Source organism: Pseudozyma hubeiensis (assembly GCF_000403515.1).
Source record: "Pseudozyma hubeiensis SY62 DNA, scaffold: PHS21, whole genome shotgun sequence".
In the NCBI taxonomy this organism is placed as follows: domain Eukaryota; kingdom Fungi; phylum Basidiomycota; class Ustilaginomycetes; order Ustilaginales; family Ustilaginaceae; genus Pseudozyma; species Pseudozyma hubeiensis.
In genome coordinates, this window is record NW_012133803.1 from 15,950 (window position 1) to 36,132 (window position 20,183).

A 20,183-nucleotide genomic window follows, 5' to 3' on the forward strand; every position below is an offset into this window, starting at 1 on the left:
GCCGTGTGGAGCAGTAGGCTGGTGAGACGTTTCCGCACTTCCTTGTGTCTTCGCAAAGGCCGGGACAGGTTCTAACTCAAGAAGAGACCGCAAAGAGCCTGGATCAAGGTAGATTCGTTTCGAAGAAGCACAGAAAGTGGCGCATGTTGTCTTTCAACCGAGCAGGCACGGAAAAATGCACTCAGAACAAAGTTCGGTCTACGAGCTGCCGAGCTGCAAGTGAGATATTTGATCGTGTCTATTCACTCTCGTTTTCTGTGCGAGGAGCATTTCCAAGGATGAGTCAACGAAGCTGTCGTTTGTTCTCTCGTCGACACTCTGCATTCACTCCTTCCCATTCCTCCTTCAGCGTGGGCAATTGTCATTTGTTCGAAAAAAAGGAAAAAGAACCCCGAAAAAGAAGAAAGCATCACTTTGTTCGATGCGATGGACCCGGAAAAGCGAATTGTCTCGGCTAAGCGCCAAAGGATGCTGGAAGCTGCATTAGCGCGTTTGCCAAGAAGATGTCACGCGGTTAGGTTTATCTGATTGAGTTAATCAGATAGTGTCCCCTCACGTGCTGAGGTGCCAGGCAGCGGCAGACGTTATCTGATTGGTACATTGACGCTCCGATCTGTCCCGTTGCTGTGGCTGTTGTATTCCTCACCATGCGGTCACCTTTTCCATTGCCCACTTGGCCCGCTTGCGACTGTTCTCTTCTCTTGCGCGGTCCGTGTTCCGGACATTATTTGGCACTCCGCTCGCACGGGTGCTACAAGTGGTCCACTTGATTTAGCCGACTAGCTCGCAAAAGTCTAGCGACGCATGCTGGAGCCAAACTCGTAGGCTTATTGGTTGTTAGCAGAACGGACAATCTGCCAACGCAACACAGACCGCTGCAAGACGAGGCTGGTACTTTTCGAGTTGTGACTTTGTGCGGATTGGCGTCAAGAATATGCCAATTCATTTTACTCGAAAGCCCGGCCAAAATAATTCACCGATTAATTGTGCTCACAAAAAGCCGTAAATTTATGCAGTGCCATGAAGCTTCGAACAGTGTGGATCGTCCGCAGTTCAAGAGACAGACATTGCACACAAGGGAATGGCTTTCAAAACCAAGTGCGTGCTCTGCCTTGAGAATCAGTGGCTTCTAAGCTTGCAAATGGTAGAAAAAGCTAGTCTTGTACTACTTCTGCTCCACCATGCGAAAGGACAACACCTCTGTCCAGCTTTGCATTACGATGACAGCAGCAACCACTTTCAACGCCAGTCCTGCGCCCCGTCAGCCAGGCCTGCGTGCTACCTTCACCCCTCGCAAAGAGGATAAGGTCTTTCTCGCACGCGGCGAACATACCTTTACCCTTCCTGGACGCAAAACACGTGCCAAGGTGCAAGTGGATGTCGATGCCGGATCGGACGAAGATGCCCTCGATGCAGCGGAGACCAGCATTGTCATTTCTCTGGGGCAGGATGGCGAAGCCCACTTTACCCCGGTGGCTCGCTGGGTCAAGCTTGATCGTCTTGCCAAGACCAGCTTGCACGGCGTGGTCAATGAAGATCGAGCAGCCTATCAGCAAACTTGGTCTTTCGAGCTGTTGGATGGGAGTGTAGAGCCGCAGAGAGCCCTTTGGGCTGCCATCTATTCCTGTGAGTGACGGAGCGCGTAAATGTCGAGTATCTGCGTTCGCACACTGACCCTGACCTGACTTCTTTTCTTCCAGTCTGGATTCGCCACAAGAGGTCTGACCGCCTTGCCGTCCTGCTTCAAGGTGCTCGAGCGATGGAGCAACGCCCACATGTGATCCGGGTCGGTCTTGGCTTTGCATCGCCTACCGAGACTGACCTGATCCTTCTCGACCGCAACGCTTTCTGGCAAGCAGCCGGGGCGCCTTGCGACCTTCACTGGATCCAGTCACCCGTTCCTTCCAGTGGCGTATTTCCCCACGTTTTGGCTTTTACGCAGAGCACTTCTCCTCCCGTCCTTGCAACTCATCCGCTGCGACCACCCAAGCCAGCCCCAGGCTCAGTAGTATACTCTCGCTACGTCTTTTCTTGCTCGCAGCATCTGGAATTGGTGCATATTGATGCGTCCGACCCACAACATTTCGAAGCTTACTGCCGATGGCAGAATAGCGACCGAGTCAACCACGGCTGGCGGGAGAAGGGTCCTCAAGAAAAACACCTCAGGTACATCCAGGAAAAGAACGCAGATCCACACGCCATGGGTGTCTTGGTGCTATGGGACGGTGTTCCCGCTGGCTACGGTGAGATGGTGTGGAGCAAAGAGGATGGAATGTCTGCTTTCGTTGGCGGTCTGGGCGACTACGATCAGGGCACGCATCTTCTGATTGGAGAAGAACAGTTCCGTGGCAAGCATCGATTCACGGCTTGCATGGTGTCGCTCAAGCACGCCTGCTTCCTTCGCGATCCCCGTACCGACGTGGTAGTTGGAGAGCCCAGATATGACCTCGACATTATTCCTCTGCTCGCCACCTTCTTGCCGCAGGAGTTCCGAAAGGAAGTCGAGCTTCCGCACAAGAGAGCCGTTTTCGTAAGTTCCCAACTCATCTGGTTGCTGCGCGAGAGACACTCGAATAGATCCTGACCCTTTGCACCACCTTCTCACCTTCTGACAGTTTGTACTGCGCCGTGACCGCTTCCTGGAGGAAGGTCTTCTCGAGTGAAAACCTGGCCGCTTTTCTTCATTTACTTCAATTTGTGACATCGTTCCAAATCATCTGTATTCAACGGCCGTTGTGGAAACATTGCGCTCACCATCAGACACAAATGGGGCCAAATTCGAAACACTCGACCATTCAGACATTGTCATTCGTGTCGCGATTGCAATCTCAACTACGCACATGTCGTCATTGCCACTCTTGCGACAGATGGAAAGCTACTTGCCAATGAACACAGGTTTTCGTTTCTGCTGGAAAGCATCGAGCGCCTCCCTGCGGTCCTCGGTTTCGAGCAGCGGTTGATAGCATGCCCATTCCAGGTCGAGTCCGCGGGCAAGCTCTACGTTGGTGCCCATGCTGATGGCCATCTTTGCAGCTCGAAGCGCCAGAGGCGCCGATGGGATCATCTTTTGCGCTAGCTGTTGGCACAACTCGAGGCAAGACGAGCCTGGAGAGACGTAGTCGACAAGGCCCAGCTGTTTGGCTTGCTGTGCATTGAGATTGATACCGGTGTAGATCAGCTCCTTTGCCCGTTGCACGCCGATGATGCGAGGAGCTCGCTGTGTTCCACCAGCGCCAGGAATGATGCCTAGCTTGACCTCTGGGAAGCCGATCCTATCCACCGATTCAGCTGTTGAAGATCGACAAACAGAAAGATGCCATCAAAGTGTCAGCGTACATTCGAGCACCGCAGATTCCCCTTCCAGCCTCAGACTCACCGGCAATGCGAAAGTCGCAGGCCAAAGCTAGCTCCAGGCCACCACCAAGAGCCGGCCCATCTATCGCTGCAAGGGTCGGGATCGGTAGCTTTTCCACTTGATCCAGCATCTGCCTCAGATTGTGAAGAAACTCGACGACTTCGAGTTCCGACATCTGCCCGCGTTCCTTCAGGTCGGCTCCGGCACAGAAGGCTGGGCCGTTGGCACGCAGGATGAGAACACGCGGTAGTGCATCAGTCAAACTCGGATTCGAGATCATTTTGCGCAGCTGTCGAAGACATTGTAAAACATCTTGTAGTAGGGCTCGACTGATGGCGTTGCGGGCGTCGGGTCGATTGAGGACGAAGTGATAGACTCCTTCCAGGTCTGCGGACGGATCGGGCGTCAAGTACGCTAGAGACGAGGCTGTCATGGTGTTTGTGATGTTGGAGGATCGCGGTAACAAGCAATCCATCCTGAGGGCCGGATACCGTTATACAGCATTCCTACGCGACCGTCTTGGAAGGCATACCTCAAAACACTGCACAACCACTACTTCAGCCTTGCCTGGCGTACACAAGGTTGGTGAATCAGTTAGGGGAGACACGATTACTGCAGAGTGTTAAACGAAAGTTTCAACTGCTGGCATGAGCGAGCCGCTCGGGCGCGAGAGCTGCGTGACCGACAAGCTGGGATGACCTGATTCTTCTACTTCAACCACAGGAAGAACGGGTCCGCGTGAAGCAAACCTTATCTGATTCGAGTGCTGATCATAGCTTGCTTCAAAATATCTCTGCGATCCCGGTGCATGACGCTTGACTCGGATGCTATTTGCCGAAAGGACCAAGCGAGCACGCTATGCTGTATCCGAGGACAACAATGTCGAACTTGATGCGAGTCACCGAGTCACGGAAAGATGGGTACAACCGGGCCGTCTTCCGCAGAAACTTCGGTTTTGACGGCGTCTGCCAACTTTTTGTAGTCTGAAAGGCGACTGGGTCGGCGGGCACAGCGGTTTCACTCTACATTCCGGGAGAGGAAGGAGAACCACCGGACTCCATATCGATCGAGAATGATCCTCTGCATAGCCACGCAGTTCTCGTCTACTGTAGTAGCTCGCCCTGACTGTATGGTTGGTTTCCGTGGCAACCCGAGGTGGTGCATGTCTGAATGCTTGCAGTAAATTGGCTCCAGCTTCAACTGCTTTTCGCCGTGACGAAGAGCCGAGTGTTCAACGGCGTCGTGCATCTGTGTCGAGACGCTACGTTTGGCGATTTCGCGTAGGCTGCAAGTCCGACCCAGAAATCATTCTTCAACCCAAAAAATCATTCCGAACAAAAAAAGAAAAAAATGTACAAAATAACACTTCGATTTTTTTTTCTTTTTGGCCTTAGCGTGGGGGACAAAGCGACGACACAAATTCGTGGACCGTCACGCAATCCGATTGGCACATGTGGAACGCTCGCTTAAGCCTGCAACTACGTGTGGCTTTTCGCTTGGCGCAGCCAGAGGTTGAGCCGAAAGTTCGGGCCGTGCTATCAGATCTTGTACACGGGCACGGATGTGGTCCAAGATGACTCGGCGAAGCACACGCAAGCTCATCTACCGAGGTTATCATCACCGCAAGAACGAGCTGAGCATACCTAGATGAGGCCCCTTGGACGTCATTTGCTTAAAATATCTTCCGAATCATTCCGGACCAATGAGGCAAAGCGATGACTGGGACACGGCTGTAAGATAGAAATGCAGCCAAAGTGGCCAAAGCCGGCAACCACGGCTGTTCAAGAACATGTGTTAGAGGAGGAAGAAGGGAAGTGAGGGGGCATCGTGGTGTACCGTGCTGAGCTCTTCGAACGCAGCCCTCGATTGAAGTCGGAGAAGGTCTCCACTAGGAATCTTCGTAAAGCCCGCCTTTATCTGATAAAATTTCTGCTCGTAGCTTGACATTGGTAGAGCGCCTAATCAGATAAAGTTCATTTTGGCGCAGGATATCTTCGAATGACTGAACTGCGGTCTCTCCCCCCCAGGAATCTAGCCCACACACCAATATCAAAAGTTCCTTTCGGACGCAGCACCTACACCTCCGCCTACTGCGATCACGATGTCGAGAGCTATGATGACCCTGAGCCGTCTTCCAGCCCTGCATCCTTACTCGAGTATAGCCGCAGGTGGCACTCGGAGTGGGGCCAAGTCGTTCAAGTTCGCTCTTCAAGACGATGCAAAGTCCATCGAGGACATCGAAGATTCTCACGTTCAGCAGAAGACGGTGTCGCGGCTAGTCACATTTGTCGCTCAGTTGACTGGATGCGATGCAGACGAGGTTCTGTTCAAGCTTCAGATCTTCAGAGATGATCTTCGCGTCGCATCAGCCAAAGACGTTCAACAACACGCCTCTCCTTCGTCGCCGGGCATAACGTTTTGCTTCTATCCCTCCACGACAGCGATGGCAGCAGCTGGAACGGACGATCTTGTCGTGACGGTCTCGGACAAGGACGGTATCCAAGTGTTGCTGGACTTTGCTCTTCCTGTAAGCGAAGAAGCTGCTCATGGCATCTGTACCCACTTCGCCAGGCAGGTTCTTTGTTGCAAACTTGTTAAAACCACGGCAGCCCTGTCGATCTTCGATCGCACATTGAAAAGCGAGGCACCACAGCAAGCAAGGCTTCATGATGCGTTCCTCCAACAGGCAAAACAATGTCCGGATCGAATCGCTGTGCAATTCCTCGAAGCGTTGGGCGAAGATGGCACGGCGCGATTCAGTCGTCTCACGTATGCCCAGCTGCATAAGGCGGCCTCTTTGCTGGCAAGCAAAGTACGCTACGCACATGCAAGGAAGGAAAAGCAGCAACACCAACAGGTGATCGTGCCCATGCTTCTGTCTCCTTCCATCGAGCTGTACATCTCTTACATGGCCATCCTGATGGCCGGATTCGCATTTTGTCCGCTGCCTGTCGATGCACCGGATGCGAGATTGACCATGCTGGTTAGCCAGCTGCATCCATCTGTTATTCTCGGCGCTCACAGCTCAGATCCACCTTCTTGGCTGCCTGCATCTGTGCATTGGATCAATGTTACCGAGAACGTTCAAGACGACAGCTGGTCCGTGAACGAGAACGACGTTGTCTTTCAGCAACAGCAAGAGTGCGCGTACGTGCTGTTCACCAGTGGCACAACAGGCAAGCCAAAAGGCGTACAAATCTCTCACCACTCTGCCAGTGTGTCGATTGCTTCGCACGCAGCGCAACTGGACCCATCTCTTCTTCAAGAATCGCCATGTTCATCCCGAACGAGTTTCAAGTGGTTCCAATTCGCATCGACCGTATTCGATCCCTCCGTCATGGAGATATTTGTCACACTCTCGTCGGGTGGAACACTGTGCTCTGCACCACGAGCTCTGACGCTGTCCGATCTGGAAAAGGTAGTGCGTCTGAGCGAGGCCGACATCATGATGGCAACGCCCAGTGTCGCCACGCTACTGCGGCCTGAGCACGTTCCCAGCTTGCGGTTCCTGTGGACGATGGGCGAAAGTCTCAATCCGACCGTCATCCGCAACTTTGCCGACGATCGAGGTCGCACCGTGTTGGCCAACGCATACGGACCTACCGAAGCAAGCGTCAATTGTACGCTGTTGCAACCTTTCCCCGCTGATTTTCGAGGATCCATCATCGGCTTGCCGCTGCCTGCATGCTCGCTAGCTATCGTCTGCGAACGCTACGATCCAGAAAGTCACAGGAACCATCTCGAGGCGGTCGAAAGAGGCATGACGGGCGAGCTGGTCATCGGAGGTCCACATGTAGGCATGGGCTATCTCGACATGCCAAAAGCAACGGCAGATGCCTTCACGACCTTTGCTCCTCTAGGACGCGTTTATCGAACACAAGATCGCGCAAGACTCGTCTGGGACCGTGATGGAAACCCGATGATCGAGATCTTGGGCAGAATGAATGCAGAACAGGTCAAGTTGAGCGGTCGAAGAGTCGAGTTCGGAGAGGTAAGTCAGAATCCGTCGTTGACTTCCTCAGTAATAACAAGGTACACTAACAGCATCTTTTTCGTTGTCTCGATTGAAAAATTGATAGGTCGACTCAGTACTGCAGACGAGTCGCTTGGTCCAAAATGCAGCTTGCGTCGTTTGGCGACCGGCCAAGCAGAACGAACAAGTCAGCGGAAGCGAACGACTTGTCTGCTGCCTCGTACCGTCTTCCGACTGCGTCAAGTACGATGAAGCAGAGGCAGACTGTAGAGCGATTGCGGAAGCCCAGCTGCCACCTCACATGCGACCGTGGAAGTACATACTCCGATCAAGCTTGCCCGTCACCGTTTCAGGAAAAGCAGATCGCAAGCAGCTTTCTCAGCTGCTTTCCGACGTCATGGACGCATCGCACGAGCAAGATCGTGGCTCGGATGTCACCTTCCAAGAAGCGACAGGCTCCGCGGACACGCCTATATCCCAAGCCCTAATCAAAGCTGTCTGTACGGTCTGTCGTTTCGACACAGGCGCTGTCCAGATGAACGTAGATCTCTTTGAGCTCGGGATCGACAGCCTTGCCGCGATGCGTCTTCTTCAGCTACTTCGACAGGATGAGGCTACCGCTTCCGCTGCCGTGCAGCTGAGTGTGGCCCAAGTGCTCAAAGCCGGCTCTTGCGCTCAACTTGTCGACCTCCTATCAAGCAAGGAAGGAGGCGAAAGCGCCCGCCATAACAAGTGCGTCTCCTTCGACGATCAGCAGAAGCACGAATGGAGCCATATAGTAGCATCGTTCCAGCAAAGATGTCGCCATGCTGTGCTTTCAGCTCTGGCTCAAGACGAGCTGTGCGAACGAGTGCAAGCCATCTATCCGACAACAGCCACCCAATCTGGTATGCTGACGAACTTCCTCAGCCGGGCCGACACGCTTGGCTGCCGGCGGCCGTACATCAATCATACCGTCTACCACATGGCCTCGGCGTCACAAGCTCGAGAATTCCACGATGCTTTCCAACGGGCCACTCGCAAGCACGATATCTTCAGAACCGTGTTTGTCCCGATTGACGATGAGCTTTCTCCATTTGCCCAGTGCGTCCTCTCTCCGGGTCTGGACCAAGGCAACGTCAGCGAAACCATCTCAACGGCGACACTGGACAGTGCTTTGGAGAAGCATCTGGGAAGGATAGATGGCAGTATCTCCCTGGACCGTCCTCCCTGGCACCTCGGGCTTTTACTACCGGGCTCGAAGGAGGAAGGAACGGGGGGCGCGGTGGTGTTGAGCATGATGCACGCAATCTTCGACGGAGGCAGTCTGAATCTGATTCAAGAGGAAGCTCTCGCGTTGCTCGACAACGATCCCCTACATGCAGCCTTACCCACCACTTGCACAGAGCTCGAGAGTGCAGTTCGTCATCACTTCACCAGCGATCTCGAGGCGGCGCGTCAATTTTGGCGCCACAAGCTCGATGGCATCAGCAAGACGCAACTGCCCTGCGTCAACGGCTGCAAGGCTACAGTGCAGTCGAGTCTTGTCAACAGCTACGCGGTGGTCGAGTCCCACTCGCGTTCATCTATGGACAAGATTGTTAAACGAGCTGGAAGCCAGGGTACGACCGCCTTGGTTCTCATGCAGACCGCATGGAACCTCCTCCTCGCAGCCTATTCCGAGGATGAAGAGGTCGTCTGCGTCACCAGTGGAAGCGTACACTCTGGTCGACTCGATGACGAAACACGCTATTGCATGGCTCCGACGTTCAACGTCGTACCCTTTGTCACTCGTCTTGGCGTTGACGGAGACGGAGTAAAGAACGTCACCACAGCTGAGCTTGTAGCGGAAGCGACCAAGTCCAGCACGGATGCTTTAGCTCATCTCGAGATACCACTCGGAGCACTTGCTTCTTCCGGAGGCATACCCTTCGATACTCTGTTCGCGGTGCAGCGATTTGCCAATCTTGGACAAGAAAGTTCGGCGACAGCACCGTGGTCATCGATCACTTACCCTGTCATGGCAAACGATTTCGCTGCCATGGTGGAAGTGTGGCCTTCTGCCAAAGCCGAAGGAGAAATGCGGCTGCGTTTGACGTATTCCGAATCCGTATTGGACGCTGCATCAGCTGAGCTGTTGCTTCAGCAGTACGATGATCTCTTGCACCGCCTTATGTTCGAGCCGAAGACCACGCCCATAAAGAGGATAGTCAACGGTGCAGGCTTGCGCACCTCTGCACTTTCGATCTTTGAAAATCTAGAAAGCAAAGAGGAGGGCGAAAGAGGACTCCTGCTTCACTCTCAATTTGAGAGTAGGGCTGCTGCACAGCCTGAAGACGTTGCGGTCGAGTTCTTCGCCGCCTTGCCTTCTCGCGTAAGCGAATCCGTCGATGTGCAGCGCTGGACGTACGGCGAGCTCAACGCACGTGCAAACCGTCTGGCTCGGTACATATTGTCGTTGACGGGACAGACGTCTCTTCGAGACCAGCCGATTCCTATCTGCATGGAGCGTTGCATTGAGCTGTACGTTGCTGTGCTTGCCATTCTGAAGGCTGGTGGAGCCTGGTGCCCGATTGACGTCCAGTCTCCGCGAGCGAGACAGCTGGAGCTCATGGCAAGAACGAAAAGCAACATCGTGTTGGTGACAGCTGCCACTTCGGCAAGCCTTGGTATCGTGCAAGTCGAAGGACAGCGCAAGTTAACTCACCTAGACGCTTGTGATGCGAGCACGTATGATCATTTCTTCGCGGCTGATCTCGAGGCGACCGCCGGGTCGACTACATTGGCCTACTTGATCTGGACGAGCGGGACAACAGGTGCACCCAAGGGTGTAATGATCGAGCATCAATCTGCTGTGACAAGCATGAATGCATTGCAACACCACGTACCTCCACCGCATCAAGGTCGTCCGCCACGGTGCCTTCAGTTCTCTGCCTACACATTCGATGTGTTCGTCCAGGATCTCTTTTGGACGTGGGGTCTGGGTGGGACAGTGATCGCAACAACACGCGAGATCGTACTAGGATCGACAGCCGAGCTCGCTACAGCTTCCCACGCCGACCATGCGCACCTCACACCTGCCTTTGCAGCTGGTCTCCCGCGAGCTTCGTTTCCAAGTCTCAGATCGGTCACGTTCATCGGAGAGAAGCTCACCGAGGCTGTGGCAGCCGACTGGGCCGGAGACCAGCACAGCGACCAACTCGATCCTATTGCAGTGTACAACACGTATGGGCCTGCAGAGGTGACAGTGGTTGCGACGTTGCGTCGGCTTGATCCGGACGAGACGCTGAACAGTGCCAACGTTGGCCTGCCGATGAAGGGTGTCACGGCACTTGTCTGCAGAGATCGCCTTCAGCCGCCAACACCATGCGGAAAGGGGATGGTGGGAGAGCTTGTCCTAGCAGGTGATCAGGTGGGTCGCGGGTACCTCGATGACAAGACCAAGACAGAGGCGGCCTTCGTCTTTTCGCCAGTGTGGCAGAAGAAGCTCTACTATACGGGTGACTACGTCAGGATGCTTCACGACGGGAGCATCGAGTTCATCGGCCGACGCGACGACCTCGTCAAGCTGGGCGGTATACGTGTCGAGTTGAGCGAGATATCCGCGGCTCTTTTGTCGGTGCAGAGCGGTGGCGCACAGGTGCAACGAGCTGAGACGATGATGCTGAGTCGACCTGACCGGCCATCCAAGCAGGTGATCGGTTTCCTGGCTTGTCCTGATCTCGTTGCTGCAGCAACGGCGCCGCAAACTCTCTTGCTGACACACTCGGATGCTATAGCGCTGTCGCGTCGTACACTGAACGAGGTCCGCGGGGTTCTACCGCCATACATGGTGCCATCGATGATCCTTGTGCTATCGCATATTCCTCAGACGGCTTCCGCCAAAATCGACCGCCCAAAGCTTCAAGCTGCCTACGCATCAGCCGACCTTGCCGTATGGACTTCGTCGTCGTCTTCGGCCTGCAATGGGCGACCATCAGAAATGGAGAGCGAGAAGACCATCGCGCCGCTCCATCATCAGGTCGCCAAAGCGATCAGCGGGATCACAGGGACAAACGTGGTCCACATCACCGGGACGAGCTCGCTTGCAAGTATCGGTCTCGATTCTATCCGCTCGATTCGCTTGGCCGTCAAGCTCCAACAGGAAGGTCTGCAGGTTCCTATCTCGACACTTTTGGCTTGCTCGACGGTGCGCATGCTCGTCGATGCGCTGGTCCGCCACTCTGAGGAAGGAGCAGCAGGTGTGCAAGACGATGCTCGTTCTCGATACATTGCTTCCGAGCTTCGCAAATTCGACGCTAACGTCCGCAAGCTGCTGACGACCCAGCTGCAGAAACGTCTCCGAGCGGTCTTACCGTGCAGCACACTGCAAGGAGGCATGTTGGCAGAGACTCTCGCGGATCCTTTAGCCTACTGGACGGATCATGTAATTCGACTCGACGCCGACGTGAACCTGTCCCGCTTCGCACAAGCCTGGAAACGTTCGGCTCAGTCGCTCGAAATGCTGCGTACCACCTTTGCTATTGTCTCCCAGAATTCGGACTTGAAGCATCCGGTCCAATTCGATGGCGAGCTCGATGTCTTTGCGCTGCAAATGCTTCACAGCTCTGTCGATGTCTCGTGCATCGACGTGAGGAGTCCGATCCACCCCACCTCCGGCCAAAAAATGCAACAAGCCGTCGCGAGGTGGACACGATCGGTGGCGTTGGATCGCGCTGAAGCTGGCCTTTCAGTTCGACCTTTGTGGGCCGTGAGGACCTTCTCGTTGGACCGTGACGGTGACAGTGTGGTCTATGCGGCTTTGTGCATTCACCATGCACTGTACGATGGACCATCAATCGCAATGATCCTGGATCGCGTTCGGGCCGAGTACGATGGCATTGATCATCAGGCCACAACGGGTCCGAAGAGAGACACCAATCTTCCTGCTCCCACTTCACTATTTGAGCAATGCAAGTATGCATTTGCGTTCTCAACGGAGGAACGAATGTCGAGCGTCGAGCACTGGAAAGGGCGGCTACAGAACCGTGGACCAGCAGCAGGACTCCCTGACCTGACGAGTGCCAGATGTCCTCCCGGCCGAGCTTCTTCAGCCAAATTTCTCACTACTTCCCGCACCTTCCGGCCATGTTCTACCAACTCCCTTAACGTCGGCATCTCAACAGCGATCAAAACCGCCTTTGCAATGGTGCTTGCCAACTATGTCGAGATAGAGGAGCCTCGCCACATCGTTCTGGGAGAGGTTCTGTCTCTCAGACATCTGCACCGTAGCCTGTCCACCGAGAAAGGGGCTGTAGGTCCACTGCTCACGACTTTGCCCTTCTCGTTGCTGCTCGCAGCTGACTCGACCTGTCAAAGCGTCCGTTCAACGTTCCGCAGCGATACGATCGCTCATCCCTTGATGCAGCATCGGTTTGCTTCTCTCAGTGATCTCTCCAAGATTATGGCCACGAGGTCCGATCGAGAAATATTTACAGCGATGTATGTCTACCATCAACGTTCCGGTCACCCCGAGCTATCTCTGCACGAACCATCGCGTTCGAAAGACGACGACCCTTGGATGCTCTTGACAAGTGCCTCGAATGTTCGCGTCGAACATGGCACGGTCCTCAACGTTTTTGAGCAAGGGGAGAGCGAGGACGAATCTATCATCTTGGAGCTTTCCATGAAGGAAGATCGAGTGTCGGAAGCCATGTTGGACGTCGTCATCGATCAGGTCCTCGCTCTTCTCGAGTTGATGTTCGACAGCCCAGATGAGACTTGGAGAAGGCTTTTCGACAAGATTGTCCAGGACAATAGCTCGCTTGCATCGGCGTGCACGGTTCCTCGAAGCGATGGATCGACGACGGGCTTGGAAACGATCTATCGAGAACACGATCCACTTCACTGGCTCCACTATTATGCACAGAAATATCCGTCTTGGCCTGCAGTCATCATAGCTGCTAATCCTTCCCCAGCTGGCTCGATACGTGATGCTGCGCTGTCGACATGGACTTATGCTGAGCTCAGCAACAAAGCAGCTCAGGTCGCTCACTTGATCCAACTGCTCGATCTCCCTTTGGAAGGACCGATCGCGTTGTGCATGGACCGAACTTTGATCTCCTTAGCAGTCACTGTCGCCATCTTCAAGTGCGGACGAACGTATCTACCCATCGACAAGCAGCTACCGGACGAGCGCAAGCGACTCTTGATCAGCGACAGCCGCTCTGCGCTGGTAGTCACAGAGGGAACATGCCTCGGGCAGCTCGAAGACGAATGCCATTGCCCCGTGCTCAACCTCAGCAAAGCTACGCTCGAGCAGCGCTTGCTCACTTTGAACGTCAAAGACGGTTCGGTGGATCACGCTGCTCCGGACGAGGGGAGAGGCAGCGATGGTGCCTATCTCCTGTACACATCCGGCTCGACCGGCAAGCCCAAGGGCGTTCTCGTGGGACGAGCCAATCTTTGCAGCTTCGTCGAGTCGTACGCCGAGATTGTATCCTCAGAATGCCCCGCCACGTTGAACCTAGGAGGAATTGGACGTTACTTGGGATTGGCAAGTAGGGCATTCGACGTGCATCTTTCGCAAATGTTCATGTCGTGGCGGTTCGGCATGGCGCTTGCCACAGGTGAACGATCGCTCTTGCTCGGTGATCTCAAGTGCACCATCCAGAGGATGTCCATCACGCACATGAGCTGCGTACCTTCGCTGCTGGATCAGTGCGACCTCGTTGCGCAAGAGGTGCCATCGTTGGTTTTTCTTGGTGTCGGGGGAGAAAAGTTGACGGACCGTGTCCGAGATACGCTGGCCAGCTCGCTGACAGTTCTCAACGCTTACGGGCCTACAGAGACAACGATCATGTGCACCGTCAATGCTGTGCATGCCGACAGTCACGTACGCGACATCGGACGCGTGCTCCCTGGAAACACAGCCATCGTGATCGATTTTGACGACACGGATCGATGTATCCCCGTCATGAGAGGTCAAGCTGGAGAGCTCTGCATCCGTGGGGACTTGGTGGCTCTGGGTTACCATGCCCTTGATGCTTCGCAGGAAGCCTCGAGCGGATTCGTGATGCTTTCCGATGGCACTCGCATGTACCGCACCGGCGACGCGGTGAGGATGACGGCAGATGGCAAGCTGCACTACCTTGGCCGACGTGATGAGCAGGAAAAGATCCGTGGCCAGCGGCTCGAGCTCGGAGAGGTCTCGCGATGTGCGATTGCTGGTGCAAACGACACGGTGCATGCCAGAACGGTGATCTGTCAACCTCGAAATCTGATGAAGCCGCTTCTGATCACGTTGATCAGTCCCAAGATCGTCAGCTCCGGTGCACAAAGGCGCGACTCGCTACCACAGCTGCTTACACCGTCTTCCGACATGAACCAAGTGGCTCAGCACATCCACCGATACTGCAGAGAGCAGCTTCCAGGCTACATGGTGCCTGACTTGGTCATCGCCGTGTCACATCTGACTCAATTGGCAACCTCTGGAAAGACGGACGTGCGGAGACTCAAAGAATGGATCTCATCTGTAGACCCTTCCCAGCTGTTCAAAGCCTCGGTTGACAGCGACAACGGTTCAGCTGCAGTTCCCTCCCTTACAGTGGTCGAAACCAAGGTGGCGAGCGCTCTACGTCAGATTCTTCCCAAAACCTCGGTGGAGATTCGACCAAGCACCTCGATCTTTGATCTTGGTATTGACAGTCTCACTGTAATCCGATTGGCGGGTGAGCTACGCAAAGTCGGACTCGTCGTTCCGATCAATCAGCTTCGTTTGCGTCATCGAATCCACGAGATCGCATCGGACGCGTCCGGTCGCGGCGTTGCTAACGATCACGATTTTGACTTCGACCTTTCGGTCGGGAGAAGGGCACTTTCGGCCTTCCGAGAGCGCTATAGCGAGTTGTCCAGCTCTATGCGAACGGAGGTAGTGTCCCACATCCTTCCTTGCCTGCCATCGCAAGAGGGTATGGTGGCGCTTTCTCTCGGCAACAAGAGCAATTCGATCTACGTCGCACGCATGCAAGTCCAGCTCGATGTCGATTCCTTTGAGGATGGAGCTTGCTCACCCGCTTCGATTCAACGAGCTTGGCAGCGACTCGTCCAAAGACATAGCATCTTGCGCACGTGCTTTGACCATGTTGACGAAGGAACGATCGCGCAAATAGTATTGAGCGGCATCGAGTTCGATCGTCACCTGGTGCCTGCTAGGTCGAGAGATACAGACAGCGATACCATTCTGGCGATCCTTCAGACCATCACAGCAGTTCCGCCCTGGCGCATCAGTCTCGACGAAGGAAAAGCCTCTCAGGGTGTGTTCGTCTTGTACATGCATCACGCTCTCTACGATGGGTACTCACTTCCTCTGCTGCTCGCTGACTTGACGAAGATCCTTCGAGATGAGCCAGAGGAGGTGGACAAACAGGAATCCGAAATGGAAGAGTTCATCGCCTCGATCCTCTCCGTTCCGGAATCGCGAGCCCAAACGTTTTGGTGCAGTACTTTTGCCGCATTCCCTGTCAGCGACCCATGTATATGGGACCGCTTCCCTCTTGCGCATACAGGTCCGTTCCGTTGCAAGACGACTCTGGAGCTTCGTCCACTCGTTTCAGCAGCGAAAGCTCTGCAGGTAACACTTTCCTCGTTGATCGCAGCGGCGCTTGGCATTGCAATATGTCGAATGCTGGGAACGACATCATTCACTATCGGCTTTGTGCTGTGGGGACGCACCCTTGATCACGTTTCTGCGGAAAAGATCCGGGCTCCATGCTTGACAACAGTGCCGATGCCTTTCTCCGCGTGCGTCGATCACAAAGCGCAGAGCGTCACGAACACGATTCGGTCCTGCTACGAATGGAACACATCTTGCCTGGCCTTCCAGCACACGTCGATGCGACAGATCCGCAAATGGATCGGATCCGAGCGTCAAGGCTCGCTTGTCGATGTCCTGTTCAGCTTTTCACAGACTGCCGGGTCTGGCCTAGAAGACGAGAGTCGAAGCTGGCGCTTGAACAAAGTCGATGCAGAGACTGATGCTGCGAGTGCCTTCGAAGTCGTAGCTGATGAAGCCAGCAACGAGCTTCGTATTTCAGCTATGCTCAAACACGTGCTGCCGGATGGCGGTCTTGAAGGAATCTTGGAGACTTTGCGGCTTCTTCTCGACAAGGTATCAGACGGTACAGCCGAATCGATGGACCTCGAAGCAGCAGGTGTCTCGATCCCCCTTCCTGCGACGAGCAAGGCTCTCACAAATGGACAGTCAAGAGGCCCGGAGCGTCCAATGACTCGGACCGAAGAGCAAATCCGTGACCTGGCTGTGAAGATGTGCGGTGCATCTTCTGCCGACCTGCTTAAGCTAGACACGCCATTCCTCCGCATCGGTCTTGACTCGATCGTGGCATTGCGCTTTTCGGCAAGGCTAAGGACTCAGTACGGGCTACAGCTGAGCGCGCACGACATTCTTTCGGCAGGCACCATCATGGGTCTCTCGCAGCGGCTCAACGATAGGCAGAACAAGACAGACAGCGAGATCGCCACTCCCACAACATCCGAGCACGTCGGGGAACGGTACAAGGCCACACCTTTGCAAGCAGGTATGCTAAACGGGACGATCGCATCCCAATCACATCGTCTCTATGTTCACCATCATGCAGTCTTGTTGAAAGAAGGCGTCGACTATGACAGGCTGCAGCGAGCCTTGCGATGCGTTGTAGCAGCGCACGACATTCTCCGTACGAGCTTCCATCTCGAAAGCGACGCTGCACAGAAGCCACTTTCATGGATTGCCAAGGTGGCTTCGCCGGAGGAGCTTCTTCCCGCTCCACAATCGTTGCACCACCTTGTCGACAAGGTCTCGTCAGAGGCGCTGGAAGGGTATGAAAACGACTTCACCTTTGAGCGCCCGGAGCACTTCGGCGTCAGTCCGTGGCGAGCAGCCGTGCTACGTTGTGCAGCAAAGCAGGACGTACTGGTCATATCGATGCACCATAGCTTGTACGATGGCGTTTCTCTCCCGTACTTGTTTGCGGATCTTCGGGCCGCTTATCGTGACGAGTCGATGAGCCTGGTTGCTCGTCCCTCGTTCTACCACGCAGCAAATCTCATTGCCTCCAAGACCGGTCAATCGGAGATGTACTGGAGGCAGACCCTCGCCGGGTTCAAACACGCGAGTTTGCTCGGCAAAGCCCTTCCATCCCAGTCCTCTCTTCGGTATCGGCTCGGTGAGCTGCGAATTCCCATCTCGCTGGGCGAACTGAAAACTCGAAGCGCCAAGGTGGGGGTGACACCGCAAGCACTTGCGCTACTCAGTTGGTCCAAGGTGTTGGCAGTGTCTGCCGGGCAGCGCGACGTCTGCTTTGGTCAGGTCGTGTCTGGTCGCTACCTTGATCTGCCCGGAATCGAAGAGATCAGCGGGCCACTCATCAACACGGTGCCGATTCGCGTCAACCTGGTCAACTACGTGTCCTCGAACGCTGCGACAGCTCGCGAGCTGCAAGAGCGCATTGTCGAAGCGCAGCCGTTCCAACATGCTTCGCTGAGCCAGATCCAGAAAGCATGGAGGCAGCAACACGGCGCTCAGAATGCTCTCTTTGATACTCTGTTTGTCTTCCACAACGTCCAAGGCAAGGCAAAGCTTCGAAGCAAGGTCAAAGACGAACTTTGGACTAGCATCCATTCTCCCAAGGATGTCCCTGGACAGGAAGAGAGTCACTCCACGGCGACAGGCACTGCGGCATCCGAGTATCCAGTCAACATTTCGGTGATACAGGACGACCACGGAATCCAGATCAAGGCTGGTGCAAGCGATCTTGTTGGAGGTGAGGCATGGCTGCCCAAGACATTGCAGCTGTTCGCAGATGTATTCATGGACCTTCTCCAGCGACCAAATCGACCGATCGGTGCTTACCCCGAAGCTTTGGCGACGCTCCCGATCGTTTCTGCCTCGGACGTTGATCAGCAGGAAGGCGCAACTCCCGTCGATCAAGAGGCTGATCGTCGTCGACTGGACGGGAAAGAGCAAGGCATCGTTCTGCGCCACATGTCGAAGCGTCTCAACGTAGACGCAGCTACGATCAAGGCGAGCCCAAGCCTGTTCCTGCTGGGACTCGATTCGTTGCTGGCGATCTGCATTTCAGCAGATGCTCGAATTGAACAAGTGCCGCTGACACCATTCGACCTACTTTCGGCGGGCACGTTCGGTCAGCTGACCGTCGCTTTCGACAAGCAAGACAACAACCCCCTCGGTGCCGATGCCGAGGCGATCGAGCGGGCGCAAAAGGGTCTGATCAGTGATCTCGCCAGAAAAGAGGTGCTGGAGCGGCTCGATATTCCTGCAACGGACGTCGAGGCATTTTTGCCGGTGTTGCCCGGTCAAAAGCAACACATCGATCTCTGGCTGCAGCGCGGTCGAAGATTCCTGGAACCCACCTTTGTGTACGCCACATCACGCAAAGTGAAGATCGAGGTGCTCGACGCTGCGTGGGAGGAGCTACATCGACGCAATGCTGCGCTTCGGACCGCTTTTGTGCGTCTGAAGGACCATGGGGAGCTGGTACAGGTGGTTTTGAGCGAGTCGAGCTCACTGTGGCGCTGCCACCAGCGAAGGCAGCTCGCAATCGTAAATGGTAACGACGACGTCGATTCTGCCGCTTTTGATGCGGTCAAGAAGCTCAACGCAGATCCGACTGATCTCTCCAGGCCTTCTGCGCGTCTGACTCTGGTGCAGGGCAGCAAGCAGGACCTCGTTCTTTTGACTCTCCACCATACTAGCTACGATGCTTGGAGCATGCGCTTGATGGCAGCCGAGCTCGGTCAAATCTACCAAAGCATGGAGAGGAGATATCAATTGCGATTGCGAGAGCCCATCAGCTTTGTGGGTTTTGTCGAGCAGACATATTGGCATGCTTTGCGGGCTGAGGCTTCCATTGAAGCGTTCTGGGCGGAGCGCTTGCGTGGTGCTTCTTCTACAGTGGTGTGCGGAGGGGCACCTCAATCCGTCGACCAAACCATGCACGTTCGAAAAGCGGCCATCAGAGACGCCGATGGTATGGAAGCCCGATGTCACACACACGGATTCGGGCTGCAAGTGGTGGTGATCCTCGCCTATGCAAGGCTCCTTTCGTCGTACGTTGCTGAGGAAGGCCTGAAATCGCCCACCTTTGGATTTTATACGGCAGGACGGTCCTCTGCGTTCGAGGGACTGGGGCAAATGATTGGACCGACGACTTCGATGCAGCCAATGACCGTAGCCACGAGATCGGAAGGGCCTGAAGCCGTCCTCATTCAGCTTCGTTCCATTCAAAAGGAGCTGGTCCATCGTGCTGAGCACCAACAAGACGAAGTCAAATCGCCGGTACCCTTCGATGCGCATCTCAACCTTTTGTGGCACAAACCCATCGTCGAGACCGACGGCGACGAGCCAGGCTCGGCTGATGCGCTTCTCAGACCATACAAGCTACGATACGACAGCGGCTACTTTACGCATCAGCCTCTGATGCCAGGAAGGACGTCGGTTGACGGTGATTCGAAGGATTCAGCGACGAAACCGAAGAATGCGCAGCTTTACATGGACGTGGGCTTTGATGCGAAGACAGGCGCGATCTCGTTTGGAGCTCGATGCGATCAATCTGCGATGCACACGTCGCAGCTCGAGGAGTTCTGCGACGCATTCATCGTCGAGATCGAAAAGTTGCGCGACATCCTGTAGCCCGCCATCGTTGACCCCTCAGCAAGCCGTGACGGTTCTAGTCGCATTCTAACAGTCGCACAGAAGAAAAGCACACGAAGTAAAGTATGTGTGTAGATCGTCCTATTTGCACTTGTGACAGTAATACAATTATACAAAGTAGCACTAGACACGCATTCAAAACCCACATCCCCCTGGCTCGAGCAGCT

At 54.8% G+C, this 20,183-nt stretch overlaps 3 protein-coding genes across 3 annotated transcripts; 2 read left to right on the top strand and 1 right to left on the bottom strand.

The window, feature by feature from the left end:
- Positions 1-1,181: 1,181 nt before the first annotated feature.
- PHSY_001922 (aerobactin siderophore biosynthesis protein) lies at positions 1,182-2,663 on the top strand (the record flags this gene model as incomplete). Its single annotated transcript, XM_012332548.1, has 3 exons — positions 1,182-1,626; positions 1,701-2,530; positions 2,616-2,663. 3 exons carry the CDS (start codon positions 1,182-1,184, stop codon positions 2,661-2,663), a joined length of 1,323 nt encoding a protein of 440 aa, XP_012187938.1.
- Positions 2,664-2,875: 212 nt separating this feature from the next.
- On the bottom strand, positions 2,876-3,830 carry PHSY_001923 (enoyl-CoA hydratase/isomerase; the record flags this gene model as incomplete). The annotated part of the gene is made up of 2 exons (XM_012332549.1): positions 2,876-3,288; positions 3,377-3,830. 2 exons carry the CDS (start codon positions 3,828-3,830, stop codon positions 2,876-2,878), a joined length of 867 nt encoding a protein of 288 aa, XP_012187939.1.
- A 1,638-nt stretch (positions 3,831-5,468) lies between these two features.
- Positions 5,469-19,995, top strand: PHSY_001924 (non-ribosomal peptide synthetase; the record flags this gene model as incomplete). Its single annotated transcript, XM_012332550.1, has 2 exons — positions 5,469-7,346; positions 7,435-19,995. The coding sequence occupies 2 exons, from the start codon at positions 5,469-5,471 to the stop codon at positions 19,993-19,995; spliced, it is 14,439 nt and encodes a 4,812-aa protein (XP_012187940.1).
- Between the last annotated feature and the right edge of the window lie 188 nt (positions 19,996-20,183).